The sequence below is a fragment of the Gymnodraco acuticeps genome, unplaced genomic scaffold, assembly GCF_902827175.1.
Source record: "Gymnodraco acuticeps unplaced genomic scaffold, fGymAcu1.1, whole genome shotgun sequence".
Taxonomy (NCBI): Eukaryota; Metazoa; Chordata; class Actinopteri; order Perciformes; family Bathydraconidae; genus Gymnodraco; species Gymnodraco acuticeps.
Genome location: NW_022989800.1, coordinates 1,524,682 through 1,547,598, shown reverse-complemented (window position 1 = coordinate 1,547,598; position 22,917 = coordinate 1,524,682). Strand labels below are relative to the sequence as shown.

The 22,917-nt window shown below is 39.9% G+C and overlaps 1 protein-coding gene across 3 annotated transcripts; it reads right to left on the bottom strand.

Annotated features, from left to right (window-relative positions):
• Positions 1-92: 92 nt before the first annotated feature.
• Positions 93-21,616, bottom strand: papolg (poly(A) polymerase gamma). Of its 3 annotated transcripts, XM_034225019.1 has the most exons (24): positions 21,196-21,609; positions 19,907-20,065; positions 18,754-18,820; positions 18,503-18,584; positions 16,548-16,657; positions 15,769-15,822; positions 15,440-15,551; positions 15,137-15,226; positions 14,888-15,026; positions 12,605-12,677; positions 11,087-11,207; positions 10,858-10,942; positions 8,343-8,396; positions 8,127-8,246; positions 5,679-5,788; positions 5,434-5,555; positions 5,188-5,345; positions 4,843-5,042; positions 4,137-4,342; positions 3,760-3,837; positions 3,617-3,670; positions 3,374-3,477; positions 3,170-3,270; positions 93-2,330 (listed from the first exon to the last, which is right to left on the bottom strand). In XM_034225019.1, exons 1-24 carry the CDS (start codon positions 21,210-21,212, stop codon positions 2,155-2,157), a joined length of 2,592 nt encoding a protein of 863 aa, XP_034080910.1. In that variant the 5' UTR covers positions 21,213-21,609; the 3' UTR covers positions 93-2,154. The 3 variants fall into 3 exon arrangements, with proteins under 3 accessions (XP_034080910.1, XP_034080918.1, XP_034080925.1); XM_034225027.1 differs by lacking the exons at positions 3,170-3,270; positions 3,374-3,477; positions 3,617-3,670; positions 3,760-3,837; positions 4,137-4,342 and having other exon boundaries at positions 21,196-21,613; XM_034225034.1 differs by lacking the exons at positions 93-2,330; positions 3,170-3,270; positions 3,374-3,477; ... (10 more) ...; positions 11,087-11,207; positions 12,605-12,677 and having other exon boundaries at positions 14,884-15,026; positions 21,196-21,616.
• Between the last annotated feature and the right edge of the window lie 1,301 nt (positions 21,617-22,917).

Below are 22,917 nucleotides of genomic sequence, written 5' to 3'. Positions count from 1 at the left end.
GTTCTTTAAACCTGATGACAAACAAAAAAAGACAAACCAAGCTGTAAACATACCCTCCTTGGCGGGAGGTAACAAAGAACACAGACATGGCATTGTTTTTAGGGGTTTAATGGGTGTACGGATTCATTTAAAGGAAGTGATAAACACATACAAAAATACCCTTTCAATACATTTTAGAAACAAACATCTAAATGAACTGTTTTGTTAAATTTGTCCAAACAGCAGAACATGAGTTGTCTGAAACAGAGTGGTGCAGATTTCATTAAAAAGAGACCTACCGGCTATGAATGCTATTAAAAAAAAGATCACATGGTACAAATATGCAAATATAAATAAAGTGATAAGAAAAAACCCCAATAATGAAGAATATGCCTTTTGAAAAAACAGTTCTCTGTACATTGAAGGGGAAACTGATGCTGGAAAAAGAGCCTGTGTCCCTGTGTGTCTAACGGCTCTGAAGGAGAGGGCGCCTCGTCAGCATCGCTTTATACTTTGTTATAGTATATCTTCTGTTCTGAAATCAAACAGTCACCGAGTTTCAGACCGGAAAGATGGAAGGTCGGGGCCTAAGGCAGGAACAGAGTTGTCTCCTCACCCCCCCCCCCCCACCCGTGGCCTCAGCAGGAGATGCCTTCTTAAGAACCTCCACAGGAGGCGCAGAGGGGTTAACACCCAAAACGAAGGGAATTCCGTCTTTCTCCAACACATTAACAACCATCGATGCATGCACGCTCACACACGGTCAACCACATGCACACAAGCGCCAACCAGCTCAAATCGTCAAAAAGCTTCAAACCATTGTTTTTTTTAACAAAGCACGACAAACTCTTCCATAGATGCAAAAACAACCAGAACTTCGCTTTACTAGCAGACCAAGGTAAACTGGTGAGGGTGTAGGGGGGGTCAAGCAGTATCAGCCGTTTAGCCTTCCCGACGGACAGGAAATTCGTTTTTAGTTCAGACAATCACTGGTAGGCCTACGTACATAAAACTGATATTCAAACACTTTCTTGTGACCGTCTAAAGTGTCCAGCACTCGCTTGTTTGTGTCAACCTCGCCTATCCCGACATCCAAGAGCTTGAACACACCAGGAGAAGTAGGCAGAAAAACGTGTCAACCTTTTAATCCAAGACATACAATTGGCGTTTGACACTTAAACTACACTGAAAATAATGATTAGCGTGGCATCATCGACATGGTTCTGTGCTAATCCTTTAGAGAACTAACCAATAACCGAAAAGCTTCAGAACCAATTTCACCACTTCAAGGAAATTGTTCCTGTTGTTGTAAGGGAGGTTTTTTTTACGGACACCTGAGGAGCACTCGGCGTCTACGATCACCTACACACTGCAAATCCAATACCAACCTGGAGTCCTCTTTGGGCGGTCGTGGTGCTTCCAAAGAGTCGTAGTTGTGATATCCGTCATATCCAAGCAAACCCTCAATAAAGCCTCCCCCGCAACTGTATCCAAACCTATACAGTGTTTACAAAAAAATATCCAGGGGCTGGGAGAGGTCTTTTTTGGACAAGCAATAGAGAAAAACAAAACACAATTTTTTTAGAACTTTTTTTTTTTTAGACATTTTTAGATAAAACTACAATAGAATGGTCAAAAGACTTAACGGGGATCTTTTGCTTTTTTTAAGACAAAAAAAGTTATGTACATCAACATTTACTGTACAGGTTTCTGTTCAGGAGAAAAGAAAAGGAAAATAAATCAGCATACACTAGAAGTGTGTGTAGCAAGCGTTCGATAAAGACTCTGGGCTGTTTTAAAACGCAAAAGTAAGAAAATGAAAAGAAGAACAGCTAAATTTTCATCTGTTCTGTGTACTTTTTTTAAACACAGAGGGGAGAAGACTAGTAAAAAAAAACGGTCGCTTAAGGTCTTCGATAGTGTTGTGTTTAAATGCCCTCCGGCTGTGAGCGTGATAGAGGGCGCTCACAACATCTGGTTTGACCAAAATCACCTATCCTGGCAAATCTGTAACCTCTGAAGAGTGGAGGTGAGCTGTCCGTTCTGCTGCTTCACACATGAGATGTGACCTGAACACACTCCCGGCCCCCGTGTGAAGTCATCTTCTCGCTGTTTTGACTTAACGTTAAAGCCCCGACTCTGTATGTATATGAATCCAGTCTATAGTTGTTGTGTTCAAGCTATGTGGATTCTGGCCTTTTCTGTTTCTTTCAGCCTCTTGGCCTGCTCCTCCAGCGTGGGGGAGTGGGCTCTCTTGGCGGTTGCTCCGTTCAGGGGGTCAGCCCCTCGGCTCACTAATGTTGGGATGGAGCTGCCGACGGGGGTCACCGCCTGTTTGGCTGCCACGTGTTCTACAGAGGGAAAGAGATGGACTGTTAATTTGGAGCCTTCAGTCTTCAGACAAAACATATAAGTTTACCATGGTAACATGTCTTTAATAATGAAATGACAGTAAGGGTGTCACCGGCCAATATTTGACATTGTCAAATCTGGTCAATGCTTGCCTATCAGAGACAGATTGTCAAAAAAAACTTGTTTTTTTCGCTCCTTGATCCCTATTCAGCTTTATTCGTCTATAGAAAGAATTTGAATAGTGAAAAACGGGATGGGCATCAAAATCCACTTCCTAGTTAGGTTTGATTAACTGTACTGATCCTAATTTTTGAAAAAACATTTGTCACAGCAACACGTAAACAAGGCATTGCGCATGAATACGTATAAATGTAAAAGTTGTGTGATTCATTGGAGATGTATGCCTTTGTGATAATTGAGTCCTATAATCGAATATCTCCAACAGTTTTGTATGCACAATGATGAAACCCCCTCCACACACTGTATTGTATGTTTCGCCCCACCTTTTTTCCTGATAATGCTAAAGAACAACGCTAGCTAATGTCGCTGTTGGGAGACGGTGGGCAGCAAAGTCTTGTTTGACAAAAAATGATTAACAGAATTTCAAATATGTTCTATTTCGTAAAAAAAGACTGTTGGGTGAAGGACAATTATAATTTTGAACATTTGTATTTAATCAGCACAAAGAACATCTGACTGAAAGTGGTATTAACTTTACAACCACATGCTATATGGACGATTCAAACGATTATTTTGTATGATTCCCTGAACAAAGTGAATAGCACCTTGATAAATGAACAGAACTGATAATTGACTGTAAGGGCAGTTATACACTCACTTGAGCCAATGACAGGAATGGACATGCCCTTCTCTTCGCCGGCAGGGGGAGCGTCAGTGGTGAGGGTGCCCTCGAACACTGGGGGCTTGGGAGGTGTGATGCTACAATACAATGAAACACACAAGGAAAGAATATAAGTGTTAAAACATTAGAAAGTCAGACTTGATTGCTGTGATTATGTTGGAAAGAAATGTGAACGCTCACTTGTGGCGGTTGAGAGCCAGTTTGATGGAATTCTTCACGACGCGACAACTGTTGCTCGCTGGGAGAGGCGACGAGGCGTCTGGCAGCTCCATGCTGGGAAGTCTCTGAGGGAGGAAATAACGTCATTAGAATTCAAAATATACATTTATTTTAAAAGTATTTAATATCTGCTTTAACAGAACACATGTCCAGATAGAGAAATAATTATACAACGTGTAAGCCAAATATAAAAAGAGCTGCTACCTGTGTTCTTGAGGTATCAATGGTTGGAATGGGCTTAGCCTTTGATCCAGTTTGCTAAAGGTGAAGAGAGACAACATTTGAAAGTGTTAATTTTCTTAGCCATTACACATGCAATAGAAGCAGGCACAGTAAATGACACCTACAGCATTGGGTCCTTCTCCGTGTGAGTCAGAGGACAGTGGATATGGCTCTTTAAATGCTGAGTCATCATTGGGCACCACCTGCAAAAGAAAATGTCACAATTTTTTACACAACACACACACACACACACAAACAACCACACACCACACACACACACAACACACACACACACACACCACACACACACACACAACACACACACAACACACACACACACCACACACACACACACACACACACACACACACACACACACACATACACCACACACACACACACACACACACACACACACACACACACACCACACACACACACACACACACACACACCACACACACCACACACACACACACACACACACACACACCACACACACCTCTGCTTCTTTGGGCCTCTTGGCCAGGTCCTCTTGTGTCGGGGAGTGGGGTCTCTTGGCAGCGGCAGCGTTGGGGGAGTCCTCCAGGCCGTTGTTGGGCTCCTCTCGGGGGCTGCTGGTGGCGTCGGGCAGCACGTCCTCCATCAGCGCCGCAGAGACGGAGCTGCTAGGGGGGGGAGAGGCAGGCTTTGCTTTAACCGCAGACTCTGTAGAAAAGAAGAAGACGGAGAAATTAGATCAGGATGATATGTTCGCGTTTTTGACATCCATTTAGGATGCTTTGAACATACCTGTGCTTATTTAAGACTGTTCACACATTTGAAAGACTTTGGTATGTGATATTATTATATACTGGCTGGGTAATGGGAATGTCAATTATGCCTTAGGACTCTCACTAATTAAGGGATGGGCAATATCATTAATAAATTATTAAATAAATAATAAAAAGATCATAAAAAAGCCCAAACGCCTGCTCAGTCATTTCGAGATTTAAAAAAAATACGTGAATAATTATTACATTTGAATAAAAATAAATACATTTCCAAAGAGAAATGACTTCAAACATCAAAGGGGTTAAAATAAACAGTTATATTATTTTAGAGAATATTGAAAGAAGTATATTATATATTATTGTTTAAAAACAGTATAGCCCAGCCCTGATTATAGTGAGTATCTGTGTAATTGTCAATGGGGAAGAAGTACTCACTTGAGCCAATGACAGGAATGGACATCCCTTGGTCTGTAGCAACAGTTGGCGTTGCGGTTGCGGTTGCGGCTGCAGTTGGAGTTGCTGCTGCTGCTGCGGTTGCCACTGGCGCTGCAGGTGTTGCTAGTGATGCTGTCGCTGCGGTCGCTGCACTGGGAGCTGGAGAGCCCTCCACGAAAAGCTGCTTTGGGGGGCTTACGCTGCAAAATCAACAAGACAGAAAACATTTGATCAGCATCATATTGTGTCTTTCAGTAAAAAGCATTGATTGAAATTGAAAAGACTAAAAGGCATGAGATAAAACATAACAATAAACTGCGCTAGAAGTGAAGAGCTGCGTCATACCCGTCATCTGTGTCAGACGCAGGCTTGGCGGGCTTGCTGCTGGGGGAGGTGAAGGGGGTCCCCGAGTCCGTGTCTCTGGAGCTGTCCAGGTGGCTGCTGTCCAGAGAGAGGCGCTTAGAGCTGCCCCCGTTAGAGCTGCGGTTCAACTCCGCTATGCTCTGCAGAGGAAAATAATAATACAGTCAATGATGATAGTTCAAATGATGATTATGGGTTTGTCTCAACATGCACTGGAAGATAAATCACCCTCTTCTTCTTCTGCACCAGTTCTGGGGGAAGGTACTGATGGAGCTGTTTCTTCTTCACGTGTGTCGCTTCAATCTTCATCCCATCCTTCAGCATGTTGATGTTGTTGGCCTGTCTGTACACTGCAGAGAACAACATGTTGTGGTATGGGTTATTATTTACTGGCATGAAACTATACATACGTTTGACTTTTTATTCAAGCCATTTCTGGCCATTTCTTGGTGTTGTGATACTACAGGACCTACCGGTGTCTGTGAAGGACTGGATGTCGTACGTCAGGTCAATGTTCACACTCTCCGCATTCTCCACTTTCTTGAAGATGATCCCGATGAACCACATGGACACGAAGTCGTTCCTGTTACAGAAACACACAAGCAGTTAGTCATACCTATTTTGTTGCATCAGTGCTCCCGTCCATGTATATGCAAGTATTATAAAATGATATTGATGTACATCTAAAGATACATTTTTACAGATAAAAAGAAACAGCTCGTGTAAAAGAATGTATTTTTACGATTGGAATAAATCATGAATATTCCAAGTGAGACACAGACACGTGTCATATGAGAGGTTGCCAAATCGTATTAGATTGTTAGTTTTGGCCTTTTAATCAGGGTTCTTACACCTTTTCCAAAGTCAAATTCAAGCACTTTTCAAGCATGTTCAAGGTGCATTTTCCAGCTTTTCAAGCATCTTACAGCTGTTGTAAATTACATATTTATATACACATACTCAAATGATTATTTCCCTACCTCACATTAACTCAGATGTTCTTTATGCTATAAACAACCAAATGTGTGTTTCGTGATAGCCTTCTACACGAGGATGAGAAATTAAAGAACAGAAAACTAAATTTAATATTTCAAAATGAGTGATCTGTACGTAGACTGGGCATCCCATATAACCTGGCTGAGCCAATATAAAACAATCAGCCAAATAACTTTTCAATACATTATTGATTACTATTGTTGAGGTACTTTTAGGTTGGCAGTGAACACAAGTCAGAGGTACATGGTGTACTTTTACTCCACTACATGTATTTAATACCTTTAGTTACTTCACAGATCTGGATGAACGATGTGAAATGTAATCAAGTGTTAAATCAGACTTTAGTTCCACCTGGAGTAAATTCACAAGCTACCCTGCAGTATACAAAGTCCTTCAAACTAGCTGCACCTTTACCAGCTTTGAGAACACTTTCATGATCAATCATTATAAAACATCTCATATATATTATTCTGAAATGGACCAATCTGCACAACGACTACTTTTACTGTCGCTACTTTCACTATATTTTGATGAGAATACTTTTCTACTTTCACTTGAGGAACATTTTGCATGCAGGACTTTTACTGTACCACTCTGGTACCTCTACTTTTACTCAAGTACAATATCTGAGTACTTATTCCACCTCTGGTAGCGTATTAGCCTGAATTGTAGCCACAAAATCACGCAGAGCTGCATAAAAATAGACTCCCAATTGTAACAAGTGGAAAATAATATTTACAAATGTGTACAATGATTTGTAGGTAATGCTGACTACTCAAGACACCTGACTTATACATCTTCAAAGGAAGACTGTGTTCATTCTACAATTACATGGGATTAAAGCAACATGTAGTTTTACTTGTATAATACTTCCATTTTTATATAAAAGACAGTTTGTTTTCATCTGTTTTCGAATAAACAAAGTCTTGGCTTTCAGAATATTAAACTTGTTTCGGCAAATTCAGATGATAAATACAACTTTGAAGCTTCGGCATAATTACAAGCAGAGAACGGAGTAATTTAACGTCACAGCAAGCATAACAACAGCCGGTGTTTCTTGTGAGTGTTTCCCCGGTACACAAACGCAAAAATACACAAACACACTCTCCAGCTTCCCCCAGACCAGTAATACAAACGAAAATGTGTCTTCGGGTCAAACGGCGTACCTTTCATGTGGCTCGTCAGTGCAGACTCTCGCATCGTTATTTTTGCAAACTTTGCAGGAGGCTACTCGTGGGCTTGACCCTCGTCTTAGCCATGGCTTGTATTTGTCTTCTGCTAGCCAACGCTCGTTGAAACTGCAACCTCCTGGCACACAGTCATCCATCACTCTCATCAGAATGCCCAGGTCAGAGTAACACAAACACTTGCAGGTCGCGCGCATAGCGCGGGAAGGTGCAGCGGAGCTGTTTTATGTAGAAGCGAAGCAATTCTTTTCTTTTAATCTAAAAAGCGAACTATTCAGACAGACAGCAATTTATTGTAAAAGTAAAGCATTTACATTTTCAAGCACTTTCTCAATTTCAAGCACCATTCCCAAAATTCAAGCACTTTCCCAACCTTGAAAACACCACGTCAAATTTCAAGCATTTTCAAGGATTTCAAGCACCCGTACGAACCCTGTTTAATATTTATAGTAGAGGTGAGTTGGTCATGTTTATTTTGAACTGATTTTAGATTATACTATTAAAGCTGCTTGTGATGCCAGAGCAAAGTAATGCGGGGGAAATGCATCTGAGCCAATAGACTCCATGACTCATTGAAAAATAACTCACATAAAACAGGCAACGTGGTCTGTTCACTTAAGGGCTAAAAGAAACATGCCAATTGACCGTAGCTTTGATTCATGACTGGCAGGATTTGCCTTCACTCATACATTCATATTCACAGAGCAGTTTGCATGTATGGATTAGATCTGAACTCACTCGTTGCGGTTCTCCTTGGACCCGGGGAAGGACTGGGGGTTGACATGAGCCAGGGTGATGTACTCGTTCCTCTCCAGGTTTCCCACCAGAACGCGGATCTTTGACTCCACCAGACCGATCCTGAGGGGAATAACATCAGGGTGTATTTACAGAGTTAGCGATAACAAAACCAGTTATCCTCACAGCGTTGCGGTACAGTCTCACTCTGACACTTACCATTCCAAGTGGTTTTCTTCTGTGGAGGCACTGGCAGTCAGAACGATGTAATGCCTGCAGAACACGACAGAAAATCAGACAAGATGCAGAGTAACTGAACACAACACCCTCTAAGACATAACAATGAGTATATATGGACTTGCAGCGCCATGGGAATGTTTGCTATATCCTATGCTAATGTGGTCGAGTAAAATGTTAAACAGCTTTGAGTAAATGTACTTAGGGGCTTTCCACAACTGTCCATACAAAACAAATAAACTTCACTAAATACAATACATTTTTGCGTCTTGTATAATTCTACATATCAGCAGTATTTCTTCTTTAAAACTTTTCAATTCGATGTGCCACACCAGTACTCAGGTAATGTAGCTGCAATGGTGAAGCAGCAGCACCAACAGAACATGGCAGTTGTGGTTCTTGTGTGGGAAGAAACTCTCATAAACAAACTTTACTGACCACAGTTCGGATGAGTCAAATGTGCCCAAACCCAAAAAGTGAAAACAATAAGTTGCATCATCCAATTTTTGTTCGAACTGCATAGTATGGTAGGGCGCTGCAATTGATTGAAACGTTATCAAAATTGCGATATAGAGCTCTGGAAAATGTTTTGCTACGACTGCAGCATTATCAGTTTCTCTGGTTTTACCATTTATAGGTATGTGTTTGAGTAAAGAAATGTATTCTATTAATTACTGACAACATTTCTCCGTGTTGGAATTTGACAGACACTGGAATGGAATAGCCGTGTGGTTTCTTCATTTTTTCCAGAGCTGTAAACTAAAATATCTAAATTTAAGTAAGTAAAATATTTGTTAAAGGCTAAATATGCTTTCAAATACTTTTATTGAATCAAGTTTTGTGCTCGTCCTACTACAAAATCGTGTTTTACAGACTTATCAAAACATGTTTTTTGGTACAGATTCTCTTGAAAAGCATACCATAATCATGATAATGTATACATTTCTAAAGACAGGGATAATTATGTTTAAAAAATGATCAGTATTCGCAACAATAGTCAAAACAATAGCATTTACGTTTTTTTTTTTTATAAACTATGGCTTGCCAAATAATGTCCACATAACTTAAAAGGACACCTATCATGCTATATTTGAACAATATATTGTAGGGCCATACCTATATAAAGTATATAAATATAGTTTTTTTTTCGAAATACCAAAAAGATCCTGCATTTTAGCCATGCTCTATTTGCTCTTTCCAGCGCTGTTTTTGCAGGGGGCTGATTCTGTGAGCTGCAGCTGACCACGCCCCCCTGCAGGAGAGGGGAGCGTGCTCTGAGATCAGCTGCTGGGCTGTCAGAAGAGGGGGAGAAAAAGAGATCTCCGTCCTCCATGTTTTATTCTTATAGAAGTAAGAAGAGAAGTAATGGGGCAGAAACCCTCCTTTTTACGCAGCGGTCCAGACATAGACATCAAAGGGCGACACATATTCAGTTGCCAGTTACTTTGGCATTAGGGCAGGGATATCTAGATACTTTCCAAGGTTTGACATAATGAATTGTGCTACTTTTAAAGGAAGCAACAATGTTTTCAAATCTGTAACCAAAAAGCTCCTCAAAAACACTATCGAAGCAGTTCCTGCCGTTGCTACGTTAGTTCAAACAGTAACAACGGACTACTTTTCTTAGCGGATGCATGTCAATTTAAATCAATACATAAAACTATTTTTTAAATCAATAAAATCATTATCTAAATCCATAAAAGCTTTTCAATTAATATTGGGAGTCATGTCGTTACTTTGTCGAGAATGTGGCCATGTAATAAGCGGGATAATGTGCACATTGCGTGGGGCTCCTGATCAGCCTGTCGGTGTTCTTTTCTCCATAATGATGCGTCGTTGCACATTATCCCGCACATATGATTATATAGAGTCATTATTCATTTGTTTTAAAGCAGGAGGCGCAAACGCTTGCCTCGGGGAGGGAGAAAAAGAGCCACAGTGGAGAATAAACAGAAGGGCAACCATGGCAACCATGCAAGGGAAATCTTCTTCGCTGATTTTGTGGCAGACTACAGCGCCACTTACAGGCCTGGCATATGTACTACAACGTCTCCAGCGCTTTCGAGCAGCAATGGCCGGCCGTAGCCCAACCTCTCATTCCCCTGATAGGTGGAGAGTTGACCAATAGCCGTAGCGCCACTTTACTGACGTCAGTAAAGTGTTCACATCTGGATCAGTCTGTATCAGATCAATTGCAGCCCCTTTTTTTAGAGATTTGTGTACGGAGGAAAAGAGAGAGGGTTGTGTTTTCTGACACTTGGTGAGTTCCCTGGAACACCGGGGACACATATTCATGTATAAAAGATGTACAAAAGTGCATTTTGCATGATAGCTCCCCTTTAATGCTTGCTTTTTTCAATACGTGAACAAATACAGACATGTTAAAGACTTTTTACCCATGCCATATGAGACACATGTAGCTCTGTTTGCTTGGCTTGCTGTTGTAGATACAATATTCCATCAACACATCCTTTATGTGTAAAGAATCAACACCTACTTGTACTTTTGGAAGAAGTTGGGAGGCTCAAAGAGTTTGGACCATTCAGTTTTTCCCTGAAGAATCTCATCTGTGACGCTGAGGCCTGTTAATGTCAGACACGTGGGAGAAAGATATCAAAGTGACACTATTACTCAAAGGAACCTAATTGTACGGTTACAATTAGGCAAGATATGAGATTTTCAGAACTGGTAGAGTAGGTAGATATTTTATGTGTTGTCTGTATTACCGTATTTGAATTCCTCGCTCATGATGGTGCGCGTTGACGAGGAGACGTTGTAGGTGGAGTTCTGCTGGGGGTAGGCGGGGGTGATGATGGGCATCAGGTGGTATCTGTCAGACGGGTTCACCTAAAACCACAGGGATTGATTTGGCTGCAGACATGAGAGACTTCTCCAACACCACCCACCACTTTCAATGTGTAGGGAAACTCTACACCCACACACTGTAAAGCACCAGACACATCCCACACACAGGGAACATCCAAATCCACCTTTATGCTCTTCATGTTTCCCTTTATTTGCATTTTTCCAAACAAAACAAGGAGAATTTAAGGAAACTTGACGTGACGTGCTTCCCTTTAAAACATTATGTAAAAGGATCTGTCAAATTGGATTTTGGATATGTAGCTTGTAACGGAGCTTTAGCCTCTTACCTTGAAGTACCTTCTTAACAGATATGCAAGCCAAATTACCCAATTTAGCCATTTGATTATGAAGTTATCCAATTGGTCCAAAACTATTTGAACTGCATGATCACATTGAGCTTTAACATCACGAGAAAACATCTATATCAAACCTGTTTTAAACTGTGTACTGGCCAATTACAAGCTTATTTGTATTTATCTTAATAATAAATCCAGGCTCGGTTTTAAAGACAAGGGACAATGTGAGAATGCCTTTTCACTAGACTTTATTTTGAAGGGCTTTTTGACAGCAACTTTACATGCGTTTTAAAATCATGTTTGCCAGCAGCAAAAGCCTTTACCATGCAATGATGTACTTCCTCACTTGAAGATCATGTTGAGCATGATTAAGAAAGTAGGTATAGCAGCCTAAACATGAAGGAAACTATTACATTTGATATGAACTACTTTCTGCCCAATGCACAATAATGGTTGGCAGTACTGTGACTGAACGGAAACAACAACAATAGATCATTCAAACGTGTTTATTGCTTAATAGACACAGCAAACTTGACATAGCATTTAAATGTTTTATATTAAGGATATAGATTAATTAGTTTAGGATAAATGTATGATATTGTAAAAAAAAAAACAGTAAAAGCAAAACTAATGTATCAATGCACTACCGTAGGAGAAAATATTTAAACGAATATCCTGCATAAGATAGTGTATTCATATGTGCACACAGGCTGCATGGACTGCAGTGTTTATTTGAACACAATTTTAGATCTTTTTTGCTTCTCAATTACTAAAGCACTTTTGAAGAAGTGTGTCTGATAAAAGACGTCCATGTAGGAAATCTTCCTTGCTCCAAGCTGCTCTTGGAAGCCTCCTCCGAGGACAACATTGGAACTCATGGTAGAGGAAACATTTCCATGATGACAGAGGAATAAGGATACTTGAAATAGGATAAAAAAAGGTTTTTACCTATGCTTTGTCTGTTGATGTAACACTAAAAAAAACTCTTATTTAGCAGAATAAGTCCAGGAGTACACATACAAAAAAAAGGCATAACATCATAATCATCAATACATGGAGATAATACACTGGTGTCATACTCACTCTAGGATCCCACACAGGTAAATTCAGATTACTGTCCTCAGGCTGTTTCAAAAGCACAGGATTTGGCCACTCCCTAGGATGCAAATGAAAATAGTAAAGTGTGTAAATATTCAAAACACACTGATGACTGGACAGGGCTATGAAACACTGCCATCAAGTGGAAAGCTACACACAGGGTTCTTACACCTTTTCCAAAGTCAAATTCAAGCACTTTTCAAGGTGCATTTTCAAGCATCTTACAGTTGTTGTAAATTACATATTTATATACTCAAATGATTATTTCCCTACCTCACATTAAATCAGATGTTCTTTATGCTATAAAAAAACAAATGTGTGTTTCGTAATAGCATTCTACACGAGAATGAACAATTAAAAGAAAAGAAAACTAAGTTTAATATTTCAAAATGAGTGATCTGTCGTAGACTGGGCATCCCATATAACCTGTCTGAGCCAATATAAAACAATCTGCAAATAACTTTTCAAAACATTATTGATTACTATTTTTCAGGTACTTTTAGGTTGGCAGTGAACATAAGTCAGAGGTACATGGTGTACTTTGACTCCACTACATGTATTTAATCCCTTCAGTTACTTTACAGATGTGGATGAATGATGTGAAATCTAATCAAGTGTTGAATCAGACTTTAGTTCCACCTGGAGTAAATCCACAAGCTACCCTGCAGAATACAAAGTCATTCAAACTAGCTGCACCTTCACCAGCTTTGAGAACACTTTCATGATCAATCATTATAAAACATATCAGATATATTATTCTGAAATGGACCAATCTGCACAATGAATACTTTTACTGTCGCTACTTTAACTATATTTTGATGAGAACACTTTTCTACTTTTACTTGAGGAACATTTTGAATGCAGGACTTTTACTGTAACAGAGTATTCTTACACTCTGGTACTTCTACTAAGTACAAGATCTGAGTACTTCTACTTTTACTCAAGTACAAGATCTGAGTACTTCTACTTTTACTCAAGTACAAGATCTGAGTACTTCTACTTTTACTCAAGTACAAGACCTGAGTACTTCTACTTTTACTCAAGTACAACATAGACTCACAATAAGTAACTAAGTTAAGTGGAAAGTGGAAAATAATATTTACAAATGTGTACAATGATTTGTAGGTAATGCTACTCAAGACACCTGACTTATACATCTTCAAAGGAAGACTGTGTTCATTCTACAATTACATGGGATTAAAGCAAAATGTAGTTTTACTTGTATAATACTTCCATTTTATATAAAAGACAGTTTGTTTTCATCTGTTTTCAAATAAACAAAGTATTGGCTTTCAGAATATTAAACTTGTTTCGGCAAATTCAGATGATAAATACAACTTTGAAGCTTCGGCATAATTACAAGCAGAGAATGGAGTAATTTAACGTCACAGCAAGCATAACAGCCGGTGTTTCTTGTGAGTGTTTCCCCGGTACACAAACACAAAAATACACAAACACACTCGCGAGCTTCCCCCAGACCAGTAATACAAACGAAAATGTGTCTTCGGGTCAATGTGACTGATTTCGAGAGAGCAAGTCACATTTGGTTTAGGCACGAAACATACTACCAGTAGAAAAACATTGCTTTTAAAATCGCTCTGTGTCGAATCAATAGATTATATTTCGTGACTATAACACGAAATGCCGTGAGACTGGGTTGAATGACAAGTGAGTGCTTCATCCTCTGAACACCACAGAATGGCGACTGTAACGCACATAACATCCTCTGAAATGATAGTCCCCTGCAATTATTATCCCTCATGGCTCGCTAACGTTAGCTTAAACAAACGTAACATGCCACGTTAGCCTAATCTAAAATGCTCTGCTACGGCGTACCTTTCATGTGGCTCGTCAGCGCAGACTCTGCCATCGTTATTTTTGCAAACTTTGCAGGAGGCTACTCATGGGCTTGACCCTCGTCTTAGCCATGGCTTGTATTTGTCTTCTGCTAGCCAACGCTCGTTGAAACGGCAACCTCCTGGCACACAGTCATCCATCACTCTCATCAGAATACCCAGGTCACACGTAACACAAACACTTGCCGGTCACGCGGATAGCGCGGGAAGGCCGGAGCAGAACTGTTTTATGTAAAAAGCGAAGCAATTAAGCGCGCTCCGAATTCTTTATTTTCTTTTAATCTAAAAAGCGAAGTAAAGCATTTACAATTTCAAGCACTTTATCCCAAATTCAAGCACTTTTCAAACCTTGAAAACACCTCATACAATTTCAAGCATTTCCAGCACCCGTACGAACCCTGTACACACTCACCACTTGGAAAACACCAAGAAGAACTTGTGGACCAGCGTGGCGGCCACGGCGTTGGGGTAGAGCTGGCAGGTCCTGGCCACCAGCATGGCCCATGACACTCCACCCAGGAACCCCAGCATGTTGGAGTAGATCCCACGACCTGCAGGCGAAGGTGGAGATCATTTATACTTTTTGGTGTTACCCCAAAAGATAAGCAGCGGTTTGTCAAGTATACACTCAAATGGAACCAGAACATTTGAATGCACTCACGTTTTGCCCAGAGTTTAATGGCTCTCAATGTCAGTCTGAAGTTCTCTTTGTTTGGCACCAGGTACAGTATTTCATCAGTCACACGACAACCTGCAGAAAAAAGCATTAGAAAACTAAATAGATAGAAGTATTACACTCCTGCATACATTGTGTTTATGCCAAGTATGGAAAGTGTTAAAAGGGTCCAAACCACCTGCTGCAAGTGTGATGCACTATAAGCTTAATCTACTTTTGCAACAGCATCAGTCCTCAATTCATTATCATCTCTTCTCTTTTGAATGCAATAGAGTCCATGTAGCGTACCATTAAGGCTGCGGATGCACCGTATGTCCAGGTTTCTCAGGATGGAGTCCCCCCTCAGGTCCAGGTTGTCTGGAATGGACTGTAAGGCCAGTCTGGCAAAAAGCAGATCAATCTGCACAGAGAGGAACATATTAAATTATAGTATTAAGGACTTTAAATTGCCCAACTCGTATCTAGACACACTGGGTAGTACAAATATGTAACAGCACTGTCTTGCCAATGTCTTTACTACACATCTATAAAAGCTTTGCCAGAATGGTAATTTCTGAGAAGTATGCCTGTAGTTATGCAATACCCCTGTTCAACTGTCACATCTCAAAGTGACTTACCTCTATTCCGTCAAATTTGAATTTTATCACCGGTACAAAGGCATCCTCGACAGCCTTGAGAAAGCAACACAAAAGACAATATTAACAACACATCTGAGAGAATGTATAGTCGACTGACATCAACATGATCAACAAGTGAAAATCAAAGTCGAGAAAACAGAGCTTGTAAAAAGACATGTCAAATAACTAGGTGACATCAAGATGTCTTTGGGGATCTGGGTGTGTTCAAATCAATCATCAACTCCTTCTTACAATATCCAATAAACACATCCCTTTTTCACCAAAGGCTCTTAACAGCTTTCATTTTGGGATAGCAAATTAGAATAGTTTTTACTTTCAACTGCACGTTAACACTTTGGTTGTTCGAATAAAAAATGGATTTAGTGTCATAACAAATACAAACTGAAAGGGGTGTACATATTGTTTCATCATTTATATTGATGCCAATTAAGACACACACCTTGGGAAATTAACATTAGGAGCAGACCTTACAACAACAAGGCTAATGCTCCTGGGTATTGCGCTCTGCTGAGGGTTCATTCATTATAACGCTCCAATGTATTCAGCCAAAATAGTGTCTCGGCTTTCAGGATATAATTGAGGAATATTAAGCAATGTTAGGTTTTGTTATGCATTTTGAATTCCACATTTCTCCCTCGGGAGCGGTGATGTAAGTAGGCAAGTTGCTTTTGCACTATTTACAATTAATGTTTTGAACTCGGGAATAAAACATGGGCTTCCTCCACAAGGAAACGGTCAGACATGCGACAGAAACTTACCCTCAGGTCTTTGATCTCTTCGTGCTGTTTGAATTTCTCAAAGAAAGATGAGAAAAAGTCACTTCTTTCTACATGGCGTGGAGCCACACACAAGGCATCAATATCAGCTCCTGTAAGAAACAGTCACTTTCAGAAGAGTATTCGACACTGCCCACTACCAGTAGGATAAAGGGATTATGAATTTCATAACAATCTGATAAATAAACTGATTAAAGTTTCGGCAGTCAAGGTTAAAGAGAGTTTGTGTTATAAAACAACACGAAGAGTAGCTCAAGTGAAGTGCAGCAACCATAGAATTTAGTAATGTGCCCGGCCTTGCTTTGTACAAAGCTGACAATGTTTCAAGGATTCGATTTTTTTTTTATTAAATAAAAGACAGATGTTTATTTCTAGACAATGATATCCTTGAGTACACCCTGTAAAAAAAGGCAGGTAAATAGGAACAATACAAAACCTTTTTACGATGTGTGTAAGAGTACAGGTGAGTGTCTATCTTCCACCTTTTGTGCCGCCACCATATCAATGTCTCTACACTAAAGATTGTACATCTTCAATGGTCTCAAATTCTGCTTTGATGAAAGAAATCCTGACAAATCCAAAAATAATTGAGAAGTCAAATCAATGTAGTAAGGGTCCTTATAATTAGGTTTTAGTATTTACTGTTAAATATATATTTATATTCTGCAATCAATGAACATTTGTGAAATGCTTAACATAGGCTGGTCTGTACAAAACCAGGGAAAGGTATGAATTACATTTGCTCACTAACTTTTAACATGTTTGAATCAATCACGCCATAAAAAGCGTACAGAATTTTGAATAACTGACTTTTCTTTTAACCTCGTGCTTTAGTGTGGTCTTGACAAGACAGAACTGCTTTTCCTTCCAGGAAAAGATTGTCCCACCCTTGACCTAACAATCACCATCGGCCCCTCTGTTGTTTCCCCGACTCAGACTGCAAGGAATCTGGGTGTGACCCTAGATAACAACCTGTCCTTCACTGCAAACATCGCTGCTACAACCCGCTGCTGCAGATACACTCTTTACAACATCAGGAGGATACGTCCCCAGCTGACTCAGAAAGCGACTCAGGTTCTGGTCCAGGTTCTCGTCATCTCACGCCTAGACTACTGCAACTCCCTCCTGGCTGGTCTACCTGCATTTGCCATCCGACCTCTGCAGCTCATCCAGAATGCAGCGGCTCGTCTGGTCTTCAACCTTCCTAAATTTTCCCACACCACTCCGCTCCTCCGCTCCCTTCACTGGCTTCCGTTAACTGCTAGAATCCACTTCAAGACACTGGTACTTGCTTACCATGCTGCGAATGGATCTGGCCCTTCCTACATCCAGGACATGGTTAAACCGTACACCCCAGCACGTGCACTCCGCATCAGCCAAACAGCTCGCTGCACCCGCACTGCGAGGGGGACCCAAGTTCCCATCAGCAAAAACACGTGGGTTTGCTGTCCTGGCTCCAAAATGGTGGAATGAGCTCCCCATTGACATCAGGACAGCAGATAGCTTACACACCTTCCGGCGCAAACTGAAAACTCATCTCTTTCGACTCCACTTCGAGCGATAGAATTACTAACAAAGCACTTATATACTAATAAAGGACTAGCTTATCTAAAGCCAGTTGAGTAGCACTTGAAATGTTTTGGCTCTATGAAACCTGATGTACTTATATGATTCTGTTTTCTTCAAGTTTGTATCTCCTTATTGTAGGTCACTTTGGATAAAAGCGTCAGCTAAATGCAATGTAATGTGGTCAGGGTGAACTGAGCTTTTCAAAAACAAACAGATACGCCTGCTTAGACGGGGTTGACTGCTGTGTCACAGTTATGTTCTGATAACTCAATCTCTCTTTGCTCCTTTTGAATACCAATATAGCCAAGCATAGTACAAATGTTGTAATCAAAGTTGATGGATGATGTCTCCGCAATGACTTGACATACCTTTTGTGTGCACTCCAAGTCTGTATGAACCAAATGTAAATATCTTGCCCCCAACACAGCTTATAGCTGATGGTGGGAGGTTCTGTGGAGAGAAGGATAAACATTGAAATCAGTATGATGTCGTTCGGTCATTAGGGCAAAACCATGGATAGCTTTGGTGTCTCTGAATTAATAGTCACCATTAAGCTAAAAGACTCCATAATACAACATAAATCATATATTTTACTTGGAAGGCATTCGACAGAACCCACCTTTAGTTCACTGATCTCTGATATCCATTCTTTAACAAAGTTATTCAACTTCCCAAGAACGGCAAGTCTAAAAAAAGAACAACATTTTAGTGGGGGCAATCATATAGTGAGAAGGAAAATTACATAATTATACCACAACTTCACTAATTAATTTGGCCTAAACAAGGGATGCACGATATTGATTTTTTGAAACTGATACCGATAACTTCCTGCTTCTCAAGACCAATAACAAAAAAAAATGTACGCCGCTAATTATTTTAACGCGATTAACGCATGTGTATTTTTTTTCCTTGGCCGCCCCGTAGTTTCAGAGCGCATCGAGTTTAAAATACCATCTACAAGCTGATGCTGACAGCCCCGCTCCTGTCGCCCGCTTTTGGCAGACCACACTTCCACGCTCACCGGCAGGCACCGACTGGCCATCTGGAGGGTGTGTGTATGTGTGGCCCGAGCGAGAGAGAGACCTTACGTGCATTGTTGTTGTTAGCATCTGGTGCTAGCTAGCTGCGCTAACGGATATGGAGCTGTTTAAATGAAAACAGAGGAGCGACATTTCGCCACAACTGCGCCGAGCACTTGACTTTATGCAGGAAGCCAGACAGTGGGACATTGTACGAAAAGTCAGCACACTCAGCACGGATAGTGCGCAACATGATTGCAGCGTCCAGGCAGCTCCGGTTCGAGCATATGCCTTGAGTTGCACATAGCTCCAACGCCCATACCACCGACGACATGTTTGTTTACTGTCCTGGCTTCACGGCCGCACACCATTTACGTCACAGCCAGGCATGAGTTAGGGAGCGCTGGATTTGTGAAGAACTCCCCTCTTCCTAAACCACAGTACTGGCAAAATGGGAGGAGCCGAGTGAAAAACAAGCGCCCCTCATCCCAATCCACCCACACCGCAGTATTTTTTTCTTTTTTTTTACCCAAAAAATATATTGTATATTATCGGGGCTATTAATACTGGTATCGGGTTTATCGGGATGACGTCATAATTCCTAATATCGGATCGATAATTATCGGACCGATAATTATCGTGCATCCCTAGCCTAAACATGTAGATTCAAACATAATACTATGAAATGTATGCACTCAAGATGCCTAGTAGTTTTGTTATGGCTAAAATAAAATGTTGACTTTTTTTTCTTACCTATGGTTCAACTCCTCTTCATCTTCGAACACCCCAAATGGTTTCATAGCATCACAGAGCTTCTTGGTGTACTGGTGGTCTATTTCTCGTGGGGGTGCAAGGCTGATGGCAGAGGTGATGCCATAATGTTTCTGAGGCTGCTGCCCACCAGGCATGGCGCTGCAAAAGAGGGAATAGGAGTCAAAACATGAAATGACAGCTACTACACGACACTGTCCATGTTTTCATGCCATTGTTTCTTGATTTCCATCTCAAGTAAATAACAAGGTTTCAAAGTTAAGACGAAGGAATGCATCATTCACATATTGTGAGTGCAATGCTTTGCTAGTTTGTGTTCCCCTGCTTTATATTATTACCGCGAACCTGTGTAAACGTACTGCAGCAATGTGCTTAACTTTGAAGTCAAAAGGGGAGCACGTTATCTATCAGAGGAAGACATATCCATGTTATCTGAACAAAGACTTGGAATTAGTCTGCAAAGCAAAACTGGGTGGATTCAGATAACAGTTCGTTGTACACAATATTGAATGATAATGTAAACTTCACGCAACAATAACAGTTGAGTGTAGTTTAATAATCTGTTCTTCATTCGACCCTAGTCTCGTTTAGGCATTGGATTAAAACATAGGATATGGTGTTTTTAGTTTATTCAATAATGTCAGGACCGTCCCGAACCTGTATTAACTTAACGAGTTTAGCATTTTAGTGTTTACTTAAAGAAACCCAAATCCAACACTACTAAACGACTGATTTAAATGAAGTATCCACCCCGGATTGCCCACCACAATAACATAACACCACGCGTGTTAATGATAGCATAGTAGTGAGCAATTCCAAATCTGAAAAGTGAGTTTATCGAAAATACAGGAATGAGTTTGAAGTGATTTACGTTAATGTTGGTATTCAGGCTGGCGGCGAACGAGCATTAGCCGAGAGGCTACAAACAGGTTGCAGGCGCTAACAAATTAGCTAATTTAGCAAGTTAGCAAACGTTAGCTTGCTGCTACGGAAGAATTTGTCTAACTAACGACTCGCTTTCCGGTTAGTCCTAATTAAGGGTTGACATTTTATCAAACAAAAACACGTGCAATCCGTTCATTTTAATGGTCATAGTCTCACCATAGTTAAGAAACAACAAACAAGCGCGCTAGCCAACAAATGGTGGCTGCAGGCCTTGTTTGGTTGTTGTGACAGTTGGCTAACGTTAGCCTTTAGCCTATTCTTTAGGACTCTCTTAAACGCGAACAAAGATGCTCATGAAAGGAAAATGTACCGTATGCATGACTTACCTTGACATTTCTTTCATGACACTCTAAAAAGCTTGCACTGTTTTTCTGCTGTAAACCCGTAAAAAACTAAGAAAGCCAGCAAGTGGAAATGATAACAGCCTCGACCTGATTACAACAATGGTCACTTTGGAGCAGTTCAAACCTTCCCACTGAACCGGAATCACTTCTTATAAAATAATGTATGAGCAGCACGCAATCCTGCGGGGATATTCATATCAAATTCATTAACAAAACGCACAGTATTTTTTGGAAGGTAGCACCTGACATGCGTTTAATAGCTATTGTAGACTTTTTCTTTACTCAAAACTACAAATGTAACGGCATTTGTGTTCGCGCAGCACGCTGAGCAACCATCGTCAGAAGGCAGGCACCTCCTATCACGTGACCACCGAGGCCTCCCTCAACAACACTTGCTCTCTACAAGCTAGCTGCACACACACTGCGCCGTGTTACACACCTGTAAACACGCTGGGTTTGAAGAAGCTAAATACAACATATGTCGAAACAATTATAATAAATAACTTAACATAAACGCTTACGTTGAATACTTAGCTGAGAGGATGCGTTGGTGAAATGTAGCAATATCATGAGAATGTCTGTCTGTTAGCTTGTGACAATTCAAATGTTGTGTATTTTAAACATTGGAACTGTCCAAGTCATACCATTGTTAAAATGCATAGATATGTTACATTTTCTTTGAATCCTGTCCCTGATACCTGTAAATAATAAGGAAAGATTGTAAGGCCCACATATGTTTTCTCTCCATGTTTTTTTGTGAGAATATGTGGGTTTGGTCTTAAATGTCTGACTATCATTTACTTTATCAGCAATGTTTATCAGTAAAGATAAAAAAGGAGTTGGCATTAGAAAGTTTGTGACATAGTGACACAGTGGAATGCATCTTACAATTAAGGTGCAAACAATAACTTAACAACAATATTAATCTATTTGTTGTAACAATACGTATTACAATATTGAAAACAAATTATTGGATAAAATGTCAATATTAGTTTTGAGGACAAAAGCATTTAAAAAAAAATATTTATAATACTTTACAGAGGCTATTATACGATAAGATACGAAATTCAGTAGTTCAAACAGCAATAGGGTAAGAATGAAAAACAGGACAGCACAGATTCACACAGATTAGAGATTAATACAATTAAAGATACAATCAAAGATACAAATACAATTATATACAGTTAAGTAACTTTAAAATAATAAATTAATTAAAATGAACATTTATACATATTTGGGTCCTATATATTATATATATATATATATATATATATATATATATATATATATATATATATATATATATATATATATATATATATGTACATGTAGGCTATGTGTGAAAACAGTGTTTATTTTATGTCCAGTATTTGTACTTATTATGATATTCTTTACTCCACAACATTTATTTTATTTTATTTATTTATACTTAATAGGTATAAATAATGAATGCAAAAACATTTTGGATAAACTTTGTTTGTACCCCTGATTCTGATATATTGTTGCTTACACTCAATTTGGAATGCAGGACTTTACATTTTAAGACAATATTTCTACACTATGGGATTACTACTTGTGAAAGATCTGCGTACTTCGTCCAACATTGTTGGCAATTTACTTTCAAAGGACTCTACATTTATAAAACCTCTTGCCTGAATACTGCAGCTATTTTGGTTCATGTGATCTTAGTCCATTGTCGATCCT